Genomic DNA, 24196 nt, shown 5'->3' with positions numbered 1-24196 from the left:
ACCATCGATATGAAATCCCGATCAAAGAGTTCAAATTTCAAATTCAAAATTTAAAATTCAAAATTTTGACCCCGGTACCCAAAATGTGTGGAACTCATGATCAGAGAATCCTAATTCTCAATCATAGAGTCCCAGACACATAAGACTCATAATCAGCCATCTGATCAGAAAGGAACCACTAATGTGTGTGACCCCGCAGGTTCGAACCTAAGCCGGTAGCACAGGAACCAATTCCTGTACTAATCAAAGTGACCATCTAGCAATGGTACCGACGACCGGATAGGTCGAATAATCGCAATCGCAACATTCAGAACCTACGTGAATATGGTTACCGTATAATTCATCTCTTTTGACCCCTGTGTTTAGGACGACTCAGGGTTAAACTGTCAACCCTGATGATATCATCCGAATCGTGCTCAACTCAATTAGTCCTGTGACTCCTCACTAGGACTACCCTGATCAAGATTTTGCTAAATTGAAACACAACTGTACACAGCTCCTAAACTGGAGTGGTCAATCCCATCTTGACACACGCACCGACAAGTCAAGTACTTGACTACACCCAGCAGCCTTCCGTCATTGAATTAGAAATTCAGGTAGTCCAGTGCCTAAGTGCAGTGAGTTGCTTGCAAGTCACCGTGGCGGTTTCAGGTCGGAGGGACATTTATACCCATATCCCATTGGAGCAAATCTTGACAGCAGAAATAGCTCCGGAGTTGGTCACGTTCAGTGCAGATGTACCATTACATCTCACCTGTATGCTATACCAGTGTCTCCACACTCTTTGGTTATGAGGACAACCAACTCATATGGCACACAACGACCTATGCTCGATAAACGTTGTCGTCTTTGGTAACAACGTATCATTTGGTCGCGAACATGTTTAAGGACTAAGCGACAAATCCTCCTTTGTCGAGTCTAAATAGTCCTAAGGACTTCACCACAACACAGGAGTTCATTAGAAGATGAAACATTTGTGATGAAAAAATATCAAAATAACATTTATTTATTTATAATTCATGTACTAATACAAAAGGAGCACAACCGTCAACAGGCTGACGATTGGCTTTGGGACACTATTCCCAACAGTATTTAGCGTATTTTTTTCTTTTATTCCCCAAGTGTATAAATGTTATTTGTTAAAATGTAGTCATGTTCTTGAACCTAAAGGTTTACACACCAGGGCAAGATGACTCTTGTTTTATAGTTGTAGTTGCTGTTACATGGATATAAAGGTGGATTAGCATGGGAATTTAATATTCATTAATCTTAAAAATGAATCTTATTAAATGTGCATCTAGTATTCATTTTCATTTTGTGGTAGGATGGTCAGTCATAAAGGCAATGTTTTGAATTTTTTTAAAAGGTTGTTTTGTAATGAGTGCAAATGAAAAGAAAGCATCTACTTATGGTTTAGTCAACTTGGAGAGAGAGAGCCTATGATTGGTCTTGCAAGAATTAGTGGGCATTCAAGTAGAATAGTGTACAAAATATTAATATGTTTATTGCCTCCATCTCTATGTTACTGCTTAATTACAAATTGATATCAATGACTTTGCCTCCATTGGTTTGTACCTCGCATTACTCTATCCTTACCAGCTGCATGATCTAAAATGGGTAAGATCAGCTTGATCTTTTGAGCACACGATCGCAAATATGGATCTGAACCCAAATTATACTACAAAGTTTCATAGGCATTTACCTATTTCATATTAGCAAAATTGTTAGTCAATGGGCATGTTATTAGTTCTCCAGTTCCCACATTATCGTTGCATTTTCTGTTTCACATGTTTGAACAGGGAACTTTTCTTCCACTGGTTGTACCACCTAATATGTTTCAAGTGGTCCTGTGGTCTGGTTGGCTGGTGTTTCTTTGTTGCCTGAAGGTAATGTAAACAAAGCATGCCAGCTTATTTACATTATATGGTAGCTTGAGACTGTCTTCTTATAGGTGTAACATGTTATGTTCATGTTTGTAGATGTTCCAATCATTGGCCAGAGATCGGCTTGAGCAGTTAAACGCATCCCCCGCTGCAACACCTTCGAAATACTTTCGCGTTTTTTCTGCCTTTTTGTTTGTTCTATTTGCGGACCTCCTGTGGTAATGTTTCCTGATGTATAAGCAATTATACTTTGGAATATCTCTTTGAAGCCTACCATCTTTTTCTACCTATCAATTAAATGTCCAATCTGATCTTGATGCATCTTATTGTCTTTTGTTCGTGTATGACATTTACAACTTACATGGATTATAGATATCTGGAAATTTTCATCCATGGTATCTTTCTATTGAATTATTCTGTAACTTTTGGTTTGTTTGGAACTAGCACCTAGGAAAACTATAATTAAAGGAGTAAAAGAATAATTGCTGCTGGTTGTTATGACTGAAACTCACCATTTCTGAAGCTGTGAGTAATATATACACTTTCTTTAGATTTCTTCAACATAAGTTGACAAAGTCTGTTATATTCTGAAAGAGAATATAATTAGTTGGTATTTTGAAACCAGAAGGCTAGAAGCACAGCAAATTTTGTAGTGAGCTTATTCTTGAAATATCAAGAACATTTATTATGAATGCTAACATAAACAACAACACAAAAGTTTATTGTTAGTGCCTATTTGCTTTTAGTTAGCAGCTGCAGTTCTGTTTTAGCAAATTGTAATCAGTAATCATGTCTTGAATGTAATGCCTCCTAAAAGTGATGCACAGCAATTGTACTGTGATTTTGTGACAAGCAAGCAAGAATTTTATGAGGTTAGGAAATTTTTTGGATCACTCAACTGAGGTGTTGAAACCAGTCATTATTTGGGCTAGATTTCAAAGAATGCCCTCATATTGGTTGGTATGTACTGATTAGCACAAGGTACCTTTCCCACACCGACACAGAAAGCAAAAAAGAAAACAAGGAAAAGATGGTAAGCTCGACAGCAAGCAGTACAGGGGTCACTTGGGGCCAATATGAGCTGATTTGGGTTTAAGCAATCATATCGAGGAGTGCTGAGTGCCAGTTGTGTCTAGAATAGTAATACAAGCTGGTATTCTTGAGATTTGAAACCTTGATTTGAAGTCCAGTTGAGAATCACTTCTATTGATGTAAATATTATTTCATGTCTGAAATAGTTTCATTCTGTGACTATTTCTTGAATCCTGTTGAAGGTACTATGAAACTGGGACATGAAAAACATATCTCAACAAACAACTTACTTTCAATGATTCATAATCATATCTTCTATAATAATTCCGAAATTCATAAGGCTCTGCACCATCAGATATCAAAAGTCACATGCTTCGGTGAATTTCTTTAATTTCAATTTCCCAGTCGCAACTAGTTATCTCTAGTGGATGGTTCATTTTCTGCTTTTATAATTTATAACCTGGCTATCCTCTGATCTCATTCTTTCATGCTTCTTGTTTGTATATTGATAGAAGTAGATTGTATTGTGGGTTGGTTGTACAGAAGTGCATCTTTTTTATGGTTCACCTATGATTCTGGTAAAAAGTGAATAGTGATCATTTGTTTTTAATCCACTGTACAAAGTCACAAATTGAGTCAAATTGATTTAAGTTAATTAAAGGAAAAAACATAATTAATAAATAAAAAGGTGTGTGTCTGTGTATGTTCGTGTGTTTTTTTTTTTTTTGGTGGGGGGCCAGGGTTGGGGAGTGGTAACTAGCATCTATCTTTGTGTAATTATTTACCCACAGTTTGCCCTTTTATTGCTGTATTCATATTAATTTACTTTTTCTTTTGCCTTTGTTATCATTTTTGACATTTACGTTCAATACTAATATTCATAAGTTAGTGCAGCTTAAAAATAACATGAAAACTGTAAGGCTATATATGAGTAATGTATTGTGCATTTCTTTTGATCCCCATATTTTATGGTAAGCTGTTATTTTGGTTCATCAAGTATAACTTAAAGCATAGATGTATTCATTTTGCTCGCCGGCTGTTTTCCTTTAACCATTTTGAAAGTCTTATTTCTAGCCCTTTATCTTCTTCTGAACCGATTGTCTAGAAGTTTGAATTGGGTAGGTGCTGCCATAATCAATGCTAGACCTTTAGCTGGTCTGTTTTCACGTTGTATGGTAGGCATGGAAAACTGTATTGCTTATTGTTCTGTTATTGAAGCTGCATAGTAAACTATGGAATTCTAGCTTAATAAGCTAACGGTAGATATGAGCTCAACTTTTCCATTACTTATCTTTTGTTGCCTGGAGGTTTGTAGTCAACTTCCCAGGAATTCTCATGTTACAGCATGGTGTCAGTTTGTTTATCTTACAAGTTCCTCTGTTTACATGTTCACAAGTTTTTCCTTATGTGATTTATTAAGCTTTGAATGCAGTTCTGTTTTTTTCTCTTACAAGGAACCTAGATGTCCTTTAACGAGGCATCTCTCTCACTAACACTTTGAATTTTCAGGTTAAAGCTGTGTATGGCAATCTACAAATCATCCAGTTCTAGTTTATTTGTTCTCTTGTTCTTCGAGCCTCTCAGTGTTGTTTTTGAGACATTACAGGTATATGCACCTAACGATTCTGCAACTTAAAAAATTTTGTTTTTCCATGTTATAAATGGGCACATCTTAATGCCTGATGTGTGACCACAAAGTCTTGCACATATTTATCAAAACAAGCTGTATTTCTTTTAGAGTTCATTGATAACTTCCGGAAAGAGATATACATGATTTTAACCAAGGTTAAGAAATATGGTTTTAATTCCAATTACGATCTTTCTTTTTAATAAAAAGACAGAACTTATATTTTGCATCATTTTAGAGTGTATAATTATCGTCTATTGAAATCCAATGCATGACAATGTAAGTCTTATGAATTTTAGGCTCCTTGATAGCCCAATCTTTCAGCAATTTTTGTTTTCTATCTTTCTTTTAGATCTGATATCGACTCACTTCTAGTTCTTGTGAAGAACCTCATTGTTCAAAATAAATTTGACAAGATCCTTGTGGGATTGAATAAATGAAGAGTTAGACAAAATGCTGCACCATTTGCAATAAATTTTGCCCAGAAAGTAAGTTTTGGCTCAAGCTCTTATCTGGCCATGGTTTTAGATCAGGTCTGATTAGAAACAGAACACTCTGGCTTCAGTTTTGTAGTTCTGGTATGAAAATCTTTACCATGGTTCTTACAGAGATGCTTTACATAAGAAATGCATTAAACATTGTATATAGCTATGGGATCTTATTAACAACTAATTATGCTAGGTGGAAATTATCAATGAAGCATCACCTTTGCTGATCCCTGTGACATCTTTTATAACATGTTCTATTCACGTTTAGAATAATTTAGAAAAGATGTAGTTAACATTACAATTTGAATGTCCTTGCATATATGTAAACAATGTTCAGAATCTTTCTGATGTGCAATTGTTTTCTCATAGGCTATCATAGTACATGGGTTTCAGTTGCTTGAGATTTGGCAACGGCATTCCATTGATAGTAGTGGTGATTGCTTGGGCTCCGATACTTCTTACAAGACAGCGGCAGGTATTTATAATTTTTACTATCTATCTATCTATCTGTCTATGTTTATATAGAGAGCCAGACTCGGTACAGTCGAGTGGTTCTCTACTCAGATATGGTCTAGTTTGCATTGGACGATGGAGGTCGCACATTGATGATCCGAGCCTTTTGATGTGACTTACCATCTCTAAACTACTTACACACAAAAAATCATGGATTTGGAGATTCCTAGCCTATGCATCAAGTAGTTAAAAAAAAAAAAAAAAAAAGGGATTGTCTAAATAAAATTAAAGCTCTCTAAATATCATTAAAGCTGTCTAAATAATATTTAAAAATTGGATAGCCTATTTATAAGTCGTATTTATAAGTCTCTCTCTCTCTCTCTGTGTGTGTGTGTGTGTGTGTGTGTGTGTCAGCAATCCATTTGATTAAAGCTCTGAAGTTTGACTTGGAAAACAAATATTTCTAATCATGGATTTTAAGTTCTGATAGGACAAGGAGCCCCCACATCTCTCATCCTATTCCTTTGAGATTGCGCCATCTGGGACGAATGCGGGACCCTGAGTCCCTCGCACATGGGGTATTGCGCATCATGTGATCGTCCTGCCTGGGATAGGGGCGAAACATGCAATATGCTGTTCTGTTCTGTTGATTTGGTGGCCTGAAGCTCCCAATCCGTTGAGGAAACTGCAATGACATTAGAAAATATGTGTCATCTACCTCTGCCGGCCCTCTTGTGACCCCCGATATATTTTTTTTTTCATTTTTCAATTAATGTTGGATCAAGTGGTGTGTGATGGCTTGGCCACTTTGGGTCTTCTAATCCCTGGGCGAAACTGAGGAAGTGTGTCCCCTTGGCCTTAGGTGATCTCCAAAAGAAATTTAAAAGTAAAAAAATATAAAAAAGTGTGTCCTAAGGACGTACCAGGATGTTTAATTGGGACAGCTGTTGGGAAACAGGGGATGCAATGCTCCTGTTTTGTGGGGAAGCTGGGACACCCCTGATTTGTGATTCCTAATCATGCCTGGTGTTAGTAACATCCATTGAAAATTGGCTCTAGTGTTAGTAACATCCATCGGAGAAATCTATGCTTTTGGAACTCTTTTTAGATCTAATGACCAAAGAACATTTCTCTGATCAAGGCATTTGCCCACAGCGAAAGTCACAATGCTCATTTTGAAATTTGAAGAGAAGTGTGAGAAGATGAAATAGTGACTTGTTAAGTGGGTAGAAAGTTCTTGGTACTTTAAACTGCACTGTGTTATCCCATCAAGCTCCTAGTTAGTGTATGTGGCCCAAAGGACCTGGTGGAGAGAGGTGACATTTCAATAAATGCTAAATGTACATTCATTTCATCCTTATATGCTGATTTTCAATTTCTTCACCCATAAATTCAGCCAAAGGGAATTTATTCTTCGGATTTCACTTATTGTTGCATAAAAAAGTATAATTATAACTGGCAAGAAACAAGCACACTTAATTGCAGATCCTGTTAATTGCTTCTAATTGCACTAATATGTTTAGCATATTGTCATCTTAGCAGTTTATCAATATCTGGAGTCTTTGGACACTTAAAGTTGGCACTGTGAAGAGTTTTGTCTTTTGTTAATTGAGCAGAATATTGGTTAGCCTGAGTGTTGGTTAGCAAGCCGCCATTATATTTGTTAATTCCTTTTTTCCTCTTCATATCTTTAACTAAATTAGGTGCATTGCTTGGTGCAATGGCAAAAGGCTTGGGCTGACAATTGCAATAATACTGGTTTGAGCCCTAAGGCGGCTGCCTTGTGCAAAAGAAAAGGGAAAGCCAAAGCTTAGATCTGTCCCCAGTTTGCCTCTCCCATGACCTTGGATTGCTGTGACCATAATTAGGTAATGGCGTCTTTTTGTATCTTCAACTTAATTATTCTCTAACACCAAACATGCTAACTATTTTTAATACCTAGCAGCATTCATGGTGCATCAAAGAGAGCAACCTATCACCAAAACCTCAAATAAGCTTTTTTTCTCTGTCTAATTAGAGGGATTACAGTAAAGGAAGGTAACCAATGAATCATAAATTTTGGTGTGAAAAGATAACTAATAATATGTTTTACATCAATATTGTGCTTTACTGGCGGATACATGCAGGCTTTAGGTCCCGGCAATAGTATAAATGTCCATCATGTGGTGAAGGGGTGTTTCAAGCTCTATCAAATGACTAACATGGGGAACATGCAATCGAGTGTGATCCTTTGATTTACATGGACCTGATTGATGAATGAGGATCTGTTAGGTAGTTGGGACCAGGTTTGATGGTGGTTATAGTGGATGTTTTTCGCACTCTTCGCTCACCTGTTGTCATTATTTCACCTGAGTGTATAAGAGAGACAAACAAAGGGAGTGCAGCACACAAATTGGGATTATCTTTATCAGTTTCTGCCCATGGTACATTAATTACCAGTTATTATTAGCTTTATGAAGTTTTGCATCGAACGTAGGTATGAGGTATTTTATGGTCACAGTTGTAGACATGCCTGCCACTCATCCCTTGCTCGCATGCTATTTGCAGAAGAGATATTGGCCACTAACGAAGAATGCTGGATTCATAAACTATGATACATGAAGGTATTATAGATTTCTTTGATAATTTGATGTATAATGGGTTGCACATTTTAGGTCAAAAGATAAGAAGACATGGGCATAAAAATTTTGAAGAGTTGATGATGTGTCTGGGATTTTAGGTGGAGGGCCAGGACTCGCATTTTTCTCACTTCTGCCAATGCAATTTGATAGCTACATACCACTGGGGCGCTCCCATTATTTCTAGTATTTGATGCTTCACTTCCACCATAGCCATGCAACTGAAACTTAATTAAATCAAACTGCCCTGTTCTGCAGTTCTTGACTATCAAGCTGATTTCTGAAGCCATTTATCTGCAATAGATGACAAGAATCAACCTTGTGATTTCTTTGATGTGCCAACTAAGTTAAACCTCGCACTAAGCATGTATAGTGCAAATGAGGGACATGCCATTATTTGGGTTTTGTCTGGCTGAATTGGTCACTTTTTTTTTAAATTTTAATTTTAATTTTCATTTTTAAAAGTTTTTACCTACTCTTTGACTGCCCCATGCGAGGCTTTTTCCTTTATCTAATTATGTAAGTATAAGTTGAACGTCTGACGGTGTGTGCGGGTGTGTTTGTAGTGTATATTGGAGCATCAACATTCTATAGATACTATGTCTATGAATGATTAAGTGGAAGGAATATTTGATAAATGGGCTTGATCCCATCAAATGATGAAATACTTGTGATCAAGTGCTTTTACCCTTAGGTGCTGTTTGGTATATCATCAGTGATATGATTATCGGGGTGATGTGATCATCGGGGTGATGTGTAAATACTGGGATGATGTATGATCACTGTGTTTGGTATATCACTAGAATATCACTAGAAATAGAATTTTACTATGTTTGGTACATCAAAGTAGTGATAGTGATAATGTATAAAATACCATAAATAGTCTTATATATTAGTATGTAATAATTACTTTACAATTTGATTAAATATTCTTCATTCACAACTCCTCACAAAAACATATAGTAGTAATAATAATAATATTTATTATTATTATTATTTTGTGGTAAGTGTATTATTATTATTATTATTATTATTATTATTATTATTATTGGTATCTATTTTGATTAGGCTATTAAAATAATATTATGATAATATTATATATAATCGAGCTTGGCTAGGCTTAACCAATTTTGACCATCAATATCAGAGTTGCTTGTTAGGAATGATTTAGTTCATCAAAATAAAATAAAGAAAAGAAAAGCATGAAGGGTTTAGCATGATCCATCCATGCCAATTAACTATACCTGCTTATAAAAGTAAAATAGGCATCCAATAAATAAAGAAAAGGCATCGATGCTATTTAACTAAGTCTGTCAATAAAAATAAAATAGCCATCTAGTAGATAAATAAAATGGGATGTTCTTTTATAGGAGGTGTTATTGAAGATGAAAAGGTCAATGAAAAGAAAGAGATGAGGAGGATTTTTTGCTCTCTAATTTAGTGACTAGGGACATTGTTGTCCCAAAATAACTTTAGCACATCACGAATACTCGGTAATGTACTATCACCTAGGGTATGTGTGGTGACATTACTGCACGATGCAATGATGCTATCATCGAATTTATCACTGGATTCTTCATCACTGTATGGGATTTTGCAATACCAAACAAGGTGATCACATCACCTAACTCACTTCACTAGGGTGATGTGAAATATCATCCCTTACCAAATAGTACCTTAGAGTTTCTTAAGTCATACTGTATAAGTTTCCATCACAGATGATGCTTGCAATAAAGTCAAGAGTAATTCTGTATTTGTTGGATGATAGTTATCTCATTGTAATATCGCTCCATTGATCCAGAGAGAAGGAATGCTTTTGTTTTATTAATAAACAGAAGGAATATCTGATGGATGGTTGTGATCTTATTAGCCAATTAAATTAATATTTCTTTCCCCTTCATTTATGTGATGAAACATGTTTGATGCACTGCACATGACCAAAAATTTAGGAGGAACACATATTTGATAGATATCTCTTATCCCCTTGAACAATAACTGTTTGGAATTCAATGTTTCGCCTAGAAATGCATGTACATGTTTATGGGCGAATGTGTGCATGTATGTTGTGTGTGCATGGGCTGGCTAGTTGGTGAACCATAGAACAGTAGCTGAAAGAGGGAGAGTTAAGAGGGCTGTAGTAACTAGAAAGGGAGTTTCCTTAAAGAATGCCATGGATATGTGGCAACCCTACCCAGTCACTAGGCTCCGGTGCTATACCTAATAGGTATGATTTTGGAGATCGAGGAAGAGAAATTGAAATTTGCGGAGTCTTACCTACTCAGTGAACTAGTGGAACTGAAATTTACCAATCTTCTGTCACAACATTCCCTCACTCCCATCATCTATAGGGGATTGATCTTCTTTTATGATGATTTTGATTTTAAATATTTTTCTAATTTGTAGTGACATAACAATCTTAAGTTTGTGTGATGTTCCTTATATTTATCTTAGTTTGTTCAATGTAGGGATGTTTCTGCTGTATTTGTCTTGGATTGATGTCCTGCCACTTCTAAGTTGTTGGTACAAAAGAGTGTTCCAGAATCATGACTTAATTATGATTGTTCTTGCAGGTTCTTTGTCCGAATGGAAGGGAATTCTCATTCGAAATTGCGGTTTTCTCCTAGAGATGATGGCTTTTTTAACAGCAGTTGGTCATTATTTGATCATTTGGTGGCTTCGTGGCATGGCATTTCATCTAGTGGATGCAGTCCTTTTCCTAAACTTGCGTGTTAAGTGTTTTTATTTGTCAGTAATTCTTTTTGAGCATTAATATCTTATCAATGGGAAAATTATTATTTGAATGTTTTTCCTTATCTCTGTCATGATAAGCAGGCTCTCGTAAGTGCAATTGTGAAGCGGGGCAGGGCATATATCAAGTTAAGAAAGGCATTAAGTTCTCTCAATGGAGCTCTTCCTGATGCTACATTTGAAGAGATTTGTGCATTCAATGATGAATGTGCTATCTGCAGAGTAAGTAATTCTCTTAAGTTATGCTTCAAAACTGTTGTTTCTTACCTATTTGTGAGAACATAATTGCTTGTGTAAACTACAGGAACCAATGGCCAGGGCGAAAAAGCTATCATGCAATCACCTTTTTCATCTTGCGTGCTTGAGGTCTTGGTATGATCTATATGCCCCTCTTATAGTCTGCATCCCCCCATTTCTCTCTCTATACAGTGCAATTATATAATTTTATGCTTCAGCAATTCAACCATATGCTGATGTTTTGCATTTTAGGATATAGCTGATTTGAAGGCATTATATACATGAGATGATAAACCACCATTACCCAAGGATCACCGAGTCGGAACCTGACCCCGTGTCGGTCGGTCGACGGTACGAGTCGGTGCACCCCTATAGTGGACTGTAGCAGGCCCAAACTGACATGGGGACAAGGGATGAACCGGGGAGGAAAAGAGAGAGAAGGGGGAGGGAGAAAGAGAGAGGAAAAGAAAGGAAGGCCGGCGGAGATGTCGGTGGTGGACATTGGAGGGCCACAGAGGCCTCTCAAGCTCCATGATCCATCACAAGAGAAAATGTGAGAAGAGAGAGAGAAGGGAAGGGAGAGAAGAGGAGTGAGCGAAAGATGGTAGGGAGGCTGCTGGTGGGCTGCTAGGTGGTTGCCCTATGGCCCAAAATAGTCATGTATCTTATTTTTCAAAAAAACATGACGAAACAGGGGCAAACTCCTGTTTTGAACTTGTGGCTGCCGTGGGTTTATTTTGGGCTATATGGCAGCCATGATGGCCACCCGACGGCCTCCCCGCTGCCTTCCACTCCCTCTTCTTCTCTTGCTTCCTCTCTTTCTCTTTCTATCTCTCTCTCTTCTCACATCTCGTGGAGGATCAGGGGCCCCGAAGGCCTCGACGGCCCTCCGGTGGCCTCGGTAGGCCATCACTGGCCTTTTTCTTTTGTTTTCATCCCTCTCTCTCTCTTCCTCTCTTTCCTTCTCCCTCGCTGTCTTCGTTGGCATTTCAAATCAAACGTCCGAACTGCACTGGTTAGCCGCTGATACGGTTTAGCACACCCCAAACCGCTTGATTTGCGGCGGTTCGGTAAGTCTTGCGTGTTGCCTATAAAATATCTTACAAAGGGTTTTATCTTGTCTTATGCAACCATTGGGTACAGACGCTAATTTTGAAAGTTCTTGGAGTAGCGTGCTCATCCTCCAACAAACCTGATAAGACACTCATACAATTTTTAGTAAGAGTGTATGTGTATGTATAAATATGTTGAATGCTAGGCAAGGTTAACGGGCAGATTTTTAATAATATACTCATATTATATTAACAAAAAATACAAAGAAAAAGTTGTAACACTTGTAGTGTCTAGAAATTCTAAACTAATTCCATTTGGCTAATGTTGAAAGTTGATGAGGCAAGATTTGCATTTGTCCTTTGCATAGAGCTGCAATTAGGGGTGTTATCGAGCCGAGCCGAGCCCGAGCTAGTCAAAGCTCGGCTCGGCTCGGTTCTCTTTTAAGCCGGCTCGAAGCTCGGCTCGGGCTCGACGAGCCTGTAAGAATCCGGCTCGAGCTCGGCTTGGGCTTGGCTCAGTTCAAGAAATCGAGCCGATCCAAGCCGAATCTTTATTGAGCCGAGTCGAGCTTGTTCAGAATAATTAATATTTAAAAAATAAAAAAAATAAAAAAACAACATAGGAAAGATCAACAACATTACAAATTATAGTCAAAAATCAAAAATCCTAAACAAATTACATTGGAAAGTGTCTCAAATCCCGAATACATCAACATTTGACAGGAAAGTGCTCGTTGCACATCAATGTTTGATAGAAAACAAAAAAAAAAAGCAAGATACACATCATTTCATCAGCTTGATAGAAAACAAATAAAAAAGAGCAAGATGCACATCATTTCATCAGCCTCCATGAAAGATTAATTCCTCCAGGTTCCTTATCAATCTACAAAATAAAAAAAGAAAAAAAAATCTGTTCAGTTCAACAATATACTGCCACAACTCTAATTAGAATTTAATATCAAAGTAAAAAATCACATATACTAATAATATTACAGCACAAGGATGCAGTCTTCATGGAAGATTAATGACATTAGGTTCCTTTTCAATCTGTAAAAGGAAAAAAAAAAGGATTAGATCAACTTTTTTAAAATTTAAATTTAAATTTCACTTATTCAAAATCAAAACTAACCTTTGTTTTCTTCTTTAAGCCAAGAGCACATCTAAGCCAATCTCCCCCACAAATCAACGCTTCTACCGTTGATGGTGCTAATGAGGCCCTATAAGTGTCAATGACTCTGGTGCCAGCACTGAAGGTTGCTTCAGAAGCCACGGTAGTAATGGGAATCGCTAAAATATTTGCTGCCATTCTAGACAATACAGGATATTTGAACTGATTTGCCTTCCACTAGTCTAATGCACAAAATGAACTAGAATCTCCTTCACATACATATAACTGTTCCTCCAAAAATACATCCAATTCAGATTTATTGGGTTGAGTGGACACACATGACTTAACAAATTGTGTCACCCGCTGAAAATCTTTTGTGTAAGAGGAAGCCATATGGGTGGAAGATACATCTTGAGAACTAACTTCATCACTTGTTTGCAAACAAGGTGAAGCACCATACAGTTGTGCATACTCATTAAAAATTTCTTTCAAAGCTCCCTCCACTAACTCAATTTTCTGTTTGATCTCTTCAACAGAATATAATTGAGGGAACTAATACTCCACAGAAATCTTTTTGGCTCTAGGATCTAAAATTGCAGCTATAGCCATCACTAAATTACACTCCCCCCAATATTTATCAAACTTTTCTTTTATGGCATGGACCATGTTTCTAATGAAATCATTTTCATCATCAACTTTGCCATCTAGTACTTCTTTCACCTGAGAAACTTCAGTTAGAAATAAATTAGCCGTAGGATAGTCACTACCTGAGATGATTTTGGTGGCATCAGCAACAGGTTCAAGAATGCTATTAATAGCTATAACTCTATCCCAATCACCATCACCTGGGCAACATGAATAACTAGAATTTCTCTCTTGAAATCTAGGAAAGACATCTCTAAACTTGACAGCTACTGACAACATCTCATATGTAGAATTCCAATGAGTTTTAGAATCCACAATGAGCTTTTGATCGGGTATTTGTAGCTGTTGTGCTATCTCACTAAAAGTCACCTGTCTACTTTCACTTTGATTCCAATAAGTCACACTATCACGAACATTTTCAATGACTTTTTGTATCAAAGAAAGACCATCTTGAACCAAAAGATTAAAGATGTGGGTACAACATCGCACATGAAACAACTTTCCCCTAACTACCATAGGACTAGCTTTAGAAAACATATCCTTCAACAACCCAATCGCTGTGTCATTATATAGCAGAAGCATTGTCAACTGATATTCAGAAGATTTTTTTCTCAACTGCCCATTCCTTCATGCACTTGTATAAGCAATCTACAATGTTTATGCCACGATGAGGGGGAGGTATGTGAACAAAGCTAAGAACTCTTTTCTGCAACTTCCAATTTTTATCTATAAAGTGAGCAATGACAACCATATATCCAATCTTCTGGGCCTTAGACTTCCACAAGTCTGTTGTCAAACTAATCTTGTTGATAGTTCTCAACAAGTTCTTCAATTTCTTTTTCTCATTCTCGTATATTAGCATGCAGTCTTTCTTCACAGTGTGGCGACTTATCGCCTGATAATATGGGTTTGAAACCTTCATCATCAAATGAAAGCCATCCTCCTCAACAATGGTAAAAGGATGTTCATTTATCATCTCCCACTTGGCTATAGCTTCTCTCATTTTGGCATGGTCATACTTACCATCTGTCATGCACGATCCAAATGCACTTGAAAGCTTAATTGAAGAAGAAGCTGGGTGGAAGTTCAAAATTTTTTGCTTCTTCCAGCTCCATTTGCAATGGCATGTTGTGTACACCTCTTCAAATGTCTACCCAAATGAGAGGTAGGTCCACTAATAGAGAGAAAGTTTTGATTTACAATAAAGCACTGTGCCCTTAAAGACTTATTAGGCAACTTTATCACTTTGTAGTCCTTCCACACATCGGATCTTTTCTCTCTTGTCTTTTTTCCAATCGGATTGTCAGACTTAGATCCCTCCCCATTTGTTTTCCTCCTAGCATCCTCTTCATTACAATGTGCTTCATCATAATCTAAACTGTCATGGGGTAAATTAGAGGTATCCACACCATCATTGCCATCGTAGGAGTCCTCAAATGAATTAAATGGAATACTACCCAATAAATCATCAATAGGAGATGACATCTCTGAAAAACAAATACAAAAAAAATTTACCATACAACATAGAAATCTTTTTGTACTATTCATATGCTCTAGGCAAACACAGTTCAAGTAAATTGACAAACATTTTAGTAAACAGAACATTTTTATCCCATTTCTTTTATCTAATAACCCATTCCAGCAACAACACAATTTCTTCCGACATGCAATACCCATAAACCAAAAGAAGATGGAAATGCATAAAGTCAAAAAAAAAAAAGATCCAGATGCTATTATCACCAATAGCAAGGTTGACGGTCAAGAGGAGAGGCCAAAACAAGGTTGGGAGGCTCGCGCTGCAGAGACCAACGAAGAGAGGGAAAGTAGGGACGGTGCTAGATGAAGGTGATGGCGGCGGCGCGGTTGGGACGGGCAACAGACGAGGGGAGGGGGAAGCAGACTAGAGGAGAGGGGAAGCAGGGGGAGGGAGTGGGACTACGGCGGTGCGGCTGGGGGAAGCAGATCGTGGGCAGGGGGAGAGAGTGGGATGGCGGCGGTGAGGCTGGGATGGACGATGGCGCAGTGGAGTGTGGGTTGAGGAGCTACAAGGGGAGGGAGTGGGACATCGGCGGTGCAGTTGGGGGAAGCCAGAAGCAGATCGTGGGCAGGGGGAGGGGGTGGGATGGCGGCGGTGTGGCTGGGACGAGCAACGGCGCAGTGGAGGGTGGATTGAGGAGCTGCAGATTGAGGTCCTGAGGATAAGGAGGGAGGCAAGGGGAAGAGAAGAGGGAGGCTGTCGCTGCGGATTGAAATGAGAAAGGGAGAAAGGATACTGAAGATTTTAGGGTTGCAACCGAGTCACCGAGTTGAGCCGAGCCTTTCGAGCCTCAATCTTACCGGCTTGGGTTCGGCTCGTTAAATCCAAACGAGCCTATATTTTGGCTCGGGCTTGGGTTTGGGTTTGGGTTCGGTTTAACCGAGTCCGAGCCAAGCTTTTAACAAGCTGAGCCTGAGTCAAGCCCGAGCCGGCTCGTTCGTTGACCACCCCTAGCTGCAATTTTGGCATTTGTCTCTTTTCCAAAGACTAGGATCAACACCAGATAAACCAAAATTATTTGGACTAGTACTGATACCAAGTCCAGGTTTCAGAATTTCATAGCAAATGAACATCCACATTAAAATCTCAAATATCCAGGACTTGACATTTTCATTTCCTTTCCTTTATAGGTTCATCTTCCTCTTGAAGTGAATGGTATTCCATAATGCAACTTGCAATTTTAAGATCCTCGCTTATCAATGTGTAGTGGCATATTGAAAGATAGCTAAACCTTTTCTTATGGCTGCAAAAATGGAGACCGGATACTGAATTGATTTTGTTAAATTTTTAATCTTGACAGTTAAACAATTAAATACTTCTGCAAACCAAGGATGCTTGAAAAATGTTTGAATTAAAACTAACTGTAGTGGATAATTTTGCTTGCTTTCATAGTTCCAAGAATGGAGCTTATAAGTAATTGATACATATCTCTATTTTCCTTTTTAATATGTTTTTGAATTTTCAACAATCATGGCATTTGGATAGGTCATTAGGGTGTTATGTCTCTATTTTTCTTAAATTTTGGATCAAGAAGTTCTATATCATACGTAGCTTGCTTCAGGCAAGAATGAAGAGCAAACATGTTTTATTCATTAGGAGATCTGGATCCCCTCGCAGTGAACCAACTTCTTCTCACTCTTCTCCATATTTTATAAATTTGTTGTTAAGATATGACAGGGTCAAATCAGTAACTGTCCCTGTGGATCTTCCTTAATTTTTATTTAGCTTTAACTTCTTATATATGTGAATTTTTTTTAAAAAAATTGAAGAGTTGTTTTTGACTTTGATTTGATTCAGTATATAGCTATATGGAATATAGCTACTTGCTTTCAGATGGGCACATGGTTGTGCAATTGATGTGTGTGTGCGTGCACGTAAGCAGGACCTTAATTAGTGACAGTCCTAATGTTCTCATCCTGTTCATTTACTTTATATTGTGATTTAGATGCATCATTCTATAATATAAAAGATGGTTTTCTATTCATAGTTGATAATGAATTGTGATGGAATGCTATGCTTGCTCTTTCCTATTGTATCTTAATTTTCTTTGCAATTGTTTCCAGGTTAGATCAGGGCTTAACTGAAGTATATTCTTGTCCTACATGTCGAAGGCCTCTTTTTCCATCTGGTACTCAAAATAGCACCAGCTCTGCTACAGGAGAGCCTGCCAGTGTTGGGCAACTTGCCGAGCAGTTAAATTTGGGATTATTGAACCCACAAAGAATATCTGGACATGCACCACCTTTTGGGGCATTTCCTAACCTGCAACAGAATCCTTCTGATACAATGTGGAGGTTATCTTAAACTTTATTTCTCTATTTGTTTTGATACTCAAAGTAACAATGCTTTACATATATCTTAGTATAGCTATTTTCTAGTTGCAGTATGCATTATATCATTGTGGGATAGCAATTGTTGGCCTTGCTTGTGACCTTCTTTTAGATGCATATTCATCATATGTCTTTCATGCATTATACTATATGGCATTTCTCCCTTTATTTTTCAGTTTTATACTTCATACCTATGAAGGTCCTCATATTATTCTGGAAAGCTGTTTTTATTTCCAAATGTACCAATATATGTCCTCAATTTTATGTTGTTTAGTAGCATAGTTAAATGCATGATTGATAATTATAACTTGTCATTCTATGTATGTTCTTCTGTTTAGTGGCTGGAATTATCTAAAAAACTAGGGTAGTGCACCTAGGGCTATTAATAAGTTAGGTTAAGCCACAACAGAACTTGTTTAAATGTGGGTCCAAAAATTATGTCTGATGACAATCAATCATAAATGGAGACTGCGTCTGGCCAGTTCTATCAGTTCAACTTAAAACCAACAAGGTTATCAGGTCCTTTTGTTTATAGTGCTGAAAATGGATCAGATATGGATGAGATATTTTGGTAATATTCATATCTATATCCATATTTTTCAGTGGATATGATTACAGAGATGGATGTTAAATGGATACCACAATTAGTATCCATATCTTTTAATTGGATAAGGATAAGAATTGGAAATTAAGCACATCCATATTTCTTCTAAATGGATATAGATACCAATCAGATATTAAGCATAGCCATATTTTTTTTATCTAGAGCCAAATATAAGTCACACATTTTTTCAGATATAAATTGAATTTTGAGCAGAATTCAATAATGAGAACCGGCATTAATGACATAATTATAAAAATGGAAACAATGAAAGAATTGCATTTTAACATTTGAAAATAAGTCGGAAAACATTTACTGAAAGCAAGAAGTAGATCATAAAAATCGAAGTATAAAAATATATTCAGGAGAAGAAAATAATAAGTACCTTGCATCTTCAACTCCCCCTAAGAGATATAATGTATAACAACTGCATACAAATTACAAGAAATGAAATATGTGGTAACCAAAAACACATGTAGGAAGGTACAAAATAATATGATGATGTACAAATAAATACCGATGAGCATTATGTTGCAAATATTTAGAAAATCATCAGCTTAATTAAAGTTGAACATTAATAATACCTGTTATCGACTTTATCTAAGATTTATACCACACAGCCACAAATACATAGTCATGAACCAACTTATTGAAGAAACAATATTTTTTGTTTCAAAATTTTGAGTTGGTTTATGCTACATTGCTACTTATTAATCATATAATTAGATACACATACCTTGAATCAAGAATGAAATTAGTAAATACTCTTAACTAATTATAAATTGACATCATAAATTGACATAATTATAAACATTTATTAAAGAAACATTTGTTTATTTCACAAATTCGAGTTGGTTCATGCTACATTGTTACTTATTAATCATCCAAATAGATAAACATGCATTGAATCAAACATCAAATTAGTAAATTCTCTTAACTAATTATTAATTGACATCATTAATTTTTACCTTATTCCTTTTTAATTGTTAACTCTTTACACTTTGTATAAATCTCATGATATAATCTAAAGGCAGGTAACATATTTCTAAACATAATCAAAGTAACTTATAGTGAATTCAGATTGATATTAATGTAATAGTCTTCCTAGTTCCTATCCAAATTTTGAACACTCTCAAGTCTCAACTACAAAGGCAATGGGATGGCTATTAGAGTACCAGTTATCAAAGAGAAGGCATGAGAGAGGAGGGGGGGAAGAGAATGGTGATACCTACTCAAAGGTTAGTTGAATCTTTGGAGATGGTTGGGCTTGTCGGTTGTCAATCAATGAAGGGAGCTGAGATTTGAGGTGTGTGAGAGAGAAAACCTATTCACAGTTGATGCTGAAGTTGATGCTGTGGTGGTGTTTGTCAACAGCGAGGGGCAGCTACGACCCATGATGTAAGGGAAGAGAACTAGGCCTATAAGGCTTGGCTGCCCAGATGTGTTGATTTCGGTCAGCAAGAGCAGGACCGAGCTTGAGAGCACTTATCACAGGTTGGGAGGTCATTGCTCATTGCCAGTCCAGGAGGAGCAGGAGATGGAGGTGAGGGAAATATGGGATCTAGGGTATATGGCCAAAGGGTATGTCGGGGAGCTGACCAACAAAGGTTTCATCAACAGACGGGGTAGCTGATGCTGCCAGCCACATGCCGATCAGAGAGTAGTTGATGGAGACATGGTAGGGGAAGATGGGTATAGGGCACAGCCATGGAGTATGTTGGGGAGTTGACGAGCAGTGTTTTCGTTGATGGTTGAGGTTGCTGATTCCGCTGGCCGCTCATCACTGATCAAAGAGGAGCAGTTGATGGAGGCATGGTAGGGATGGATGGCTATAAGGCACAACCACGAAGTATGTTAGGGAGGGGAGCAAACCAGAAGATCCTGGAGGCCACTCAGGTAGTGGGCTAGGACTCATCATTGGTCGGAGAGTAGCAAGGCAATGGTGGGGGCGATCAAGCAGAACCTAGGGCATGGTGAGGAGATTTGAAGGAGGGTGACAATGTATCGAATGGAAATAGGATTTGGAACATTGCAAGTTACATGGTTAAGGTGCTAACAGGGTTACTGAGGGTTCCTTTTCTTTTGATATTAATGTGGATATCTGGATCTGAGAAAATTCTAAAAACTTCAAATCTATGTCCATATTTGGCAGGATTTGCAATTATAAATCTGAATTGGTATCCGAATCCAATCAAATGCAGAGATTTGTACCCAAATCCAGTCCAAACAATACATAGAAACAGATCAATTGGATTTATCTGAGCCATTCCTAGCCTGTTTGTGTATGATTAGATCTGATTTTCCAATAGACATACTGGTTGGTTAAGCGTTTGAGTTGTATGCATGCGTGCGTGGTTGTGTTATATACATGTGTATATATAGATATGTATCTATGTATGTATGTATGTACATACATGTGTGTACTATGTACTCTGAAATCCCTAAAATCCTCCCTAGGGGCATGTATGTACGTACGTGTACGTACTCTGAAATCCCTAAAATCCTCCCTAGGGGCATGTATGTATGCATGTATGTATGTATGTGATGCCCCTCTGAAATCCCTAAAATCCTCCCTAGCAATACCCCTTTTGAAATCCCTAATATCCTCCCTAGCATCATAAAATTTCCAAATCTTGTCCGGTTCCTGATCAACCACTTTGAAATGCTGGGGTGGTGCATGTGGCATGGTCCTGGGACCCACTGCTGATAGACAACATCTAGATGCAGGCTTAGACCACCAAGGAGCAACCGAAGGCTGTCGCCTTTCCCATCCACCATATCCTCTTCTCCTACCTCTCTCTCACCAATGCCACTCTCCTTTCCTTGAAACCCTAGCTGGAGTATGTATATGATGAGTAGCTAGCTGGAGCAGTTGTTCTGTAATGTCTAGAACTGAGAAAAACTCTGATAACGCGTTATGTTAGACTTGAAAAAAAATTTATGCAGGTGTGCTGAAAGAGGGCATGTAATGGTGAGGACATCATGATTTCTGTATTTTTATTCAAGTGTTGAGTAACATCATAAATATCCCAGCTTGCTGCATGTTATGGATGATTGCAGGGTGAGGTTTGGTTAATGCAAAGTCAAACGAAGGACTTGTATCTTATTGTGAAGTAAAAGCACTATCAGAATAAATTATGTTCCCTGTTTTCTCCTGTGTGGCTGTACAGAAATAAAGCCATAAAATTTGATCTGCACCACTGGATTACCTTTATGGTGGCATGTGGTATGTTAAATCTTCCTCTCTTGGCCTGTGCAGGGAAGTTGGTTTTGATTCCGGTTGGGTGCCTCCGTGGCTAAATCAAGGAATGGATGTTGCTGGTACATCCAGTGGAATCAGGTCAGGTGGGCTTAATGGAGTCCAGATGATGATGAGGCAGCTGACATCTGTCAGTGATAACTATGCTCATGGTTCATTAGATGATGCTGCTTGGATCTTGTGGCGTAATCAGCATGCTTCGGGTACCTCTGTTCCTCCATCCTCTTCCCTCAGGTACACCAGAAATACAGCTGGCCTCCAGTTTAGAAACGCTACACCCACTGGAAATGGGAACACGTCAGAGATACTTGCCATGGTCGATAGAGTGCGAGAAGTTTTGCCCCACATACCTGATGAACTAATTATTCAGGTATGCTCCAATTTGATGTTACTTGTGATTAGCCAATCAAAGCCTGACATCATGCTTTGCTCTTCTTGCAGGACTTGTTACGGACCAACAACATAAACATTACCGTGAATAATCTTCTTCTAGTTCAATAGTAGCCCAAACATTCCCATTACGTATATATGCTTTTTATTAACATATCACAGTGTCTGCAAGTATTGTATATTAGAAGCAACGGAGAGAGGTGAATTATGGTGTCAAATTAATTCTATAACCGTTCACTCCTGCTAACGCCTAATCAATCATGTTTCTGGCCTATCGCTCTTATCCCTTCGATCTGTGTAGATAATCTATGCCCACAAACATGTATAATAAAACTTGCACCTGATGTTAATAAGCTGTGCAAAATCAGTATTTGCCATTCAAATCTTCTTTTTAATCATGTTTTCATTGTTAAAAATCTGTTATGGCTTCTTGTGCATGATATAATTGATGAGAAAGATCAGAGAAACGTGTGGTCCCAGGAACAATCGATCTTCCTGAAGCTGTGCGAAATCCCGCCCTTCAGTTGGGTATTACGAGTATCAGTTCGACATTTTTCGGCTTTCCGTTGCCTCTTCGTTGATTTGCTTTGCGTGGTACGGTACATTAGGTACTACTGAAATGCTAGGAAAGTTGAGAAAAAGAAATGAAAATCCCAACGAGAAAAAAAATCCATTTATTAATTTTCATTTAAAGAGCATGAAAGTGTGTTTGGTTCTGGAAGGTGATAATTGTGGGAAACCTTCTCGTTCCACACTTGTGCGCTATCAACGAGAAGATCACGAGGTGACCATCACCTTAAAACCTGTTTTGATACGTATCCAGAAAAGAACTCAAAAGGAAGGGGGAAAGGAGGGCTAGAGGTTGCAAATTGATCCGTTTCACTGGGTGTCTGATCCAGTCTGATTCAAATGGGATAGATTTTACTTAATTTGAAAAAAATTTGGAACGAGTATGGATTTTATAAAAAGTATTCGAAGTGGGTTTGCATCAGGTAATGGTATATCTCGTTTTATCTTGATTCGATATATATATTGTCAGATTAGAATCAAATTGATTAGATTTAGAATTAATCAGATCAAAATTTTACAATAAAAATTTTATATTAATGATTTAAGCTATTAAATATAATCTACTAACTCAAAACTATTTGCACATAAAAAAATCATACGATTTGGAGATCTCTAGTCTATGCATCAAATAATAAAAAATTTAACAATCTAAACAAAATAAAATTAATTTTTTTTTTTGATCATTTGATGTATAGAATAGGGATCTTCAAATCATATGATTTTTAATGTGCAAGCAGTTTTGAGACAGTACATCACACCCAACAGCTTAGATTATCGATGTAAGATTTCTATTGTCCAATTTTGACCTCACTGAATCTAAATCCGATCAATCTCATTCAACTCTACACTCGATATATATATATATATATATATATATATATATATATATATATATATATATATATATATGTATGAATGTATATATGTATATGTATATATGTATGTATGTATATGTATATATATATCTATATACATACATATATATATATATATATATATATATACACATACATACATACATACATAAATACATATATATACATACATACATACATACATACATACATATATATATATATATATATATATATAATATATATATATATATATATATATATATATATATATATAATATATATATATATATATATATATATATATACATATATACATATATATATATATATATATATATATATATATATATATACATATATACATATATATATATATATATATATATATATATATATATATATATATATATATATATATATATATATATATATATATATACACACATACATATATATATAAATATATAAATAAATAAATATATATATATATATATATATATATATATATATATATATATATATATATATATATATATACACACATACATATATATATATATATATAATATATATATATATATATATATAATATATATATATATATACATATATATAATATATATACATATATATACATATATATATACATATATATACATACATATATATATATATATATATACACACACATATATATATATATATACAAACAAACATATATACATATATATACAAACATACATACATACATACATACATAA

At 36.6% G+C, this 24196-nt stretch overlaps 1 protein-coding gene across 2 annotated transcripts in view; it reads left to right on the top strand.

The window, feature by feature from the left end:
* LOC105054014 (E3 ubiquitin protein ligase RIN2) overlaps window positions 1-22391 on the top strand; it is a 39071-nt gene extending 16680 nt beyond the window's left edge. For both annotated transcript variants that reach the window (XM_073245483.1, XM_010935382.3), the window contains exons 4-13: window positions 1800-1886; window positions 1980-2101; window positions 4425-4521; window positions 5400-5505; window positions 10672-10829; window positions 10934-11071; window positions 11154-11221; window positions 17492-17722; window positions 21619-21988; window positions 22060-22391. In XM_073245483.1, the coding sequence (XP_073101584.1) occupies window positions 1800-1886; window positions 1980-2101; window positions 4425-4521; window positions 5400-5505; window positions 10672-10829; window positions 10934-11071; window positions 11154-11221; window positions 17492-17722; window positions 21619-21988; window positions 22060-22119 (1437 nt within the window). In that variant the 3' untranslated portion in view covers window positions 22120-22391. The remainder of the gene's footprint in view (window positions 1-1799; window positions 1887-1979; window positions 2102-4424; window positions 4522-5399; window positions 5506-10671; window positions 10830-10933; window positions 11072-11153; window positions 11222-17491; window positions 17723-21618; window positions 21989-22059) is intronic.
* The last annotated feature ends 1805 nt before the right edge of the window (window positions 22392-24196 follow it).

This window comes from Elaeis guineensis, chromosome 11 (genome assembly GCF_000442705.2).
Source record: "Elaeis guineensis isolate ETL-2024a chromosome 11, EG11, whole genome shotgun sequence".
Classification (NCBI taxonomy): Eukaryota; Viridiplantae; Streptophyta; class Magnoliopsida; order Arecales; family Arecaceae; genus Elaeis; species Elaeis guineensis.
Note: the sequence above shows the minus strand (reverse complement) of the source record. Positions and strands in the feature narration are given on the sequence as shown.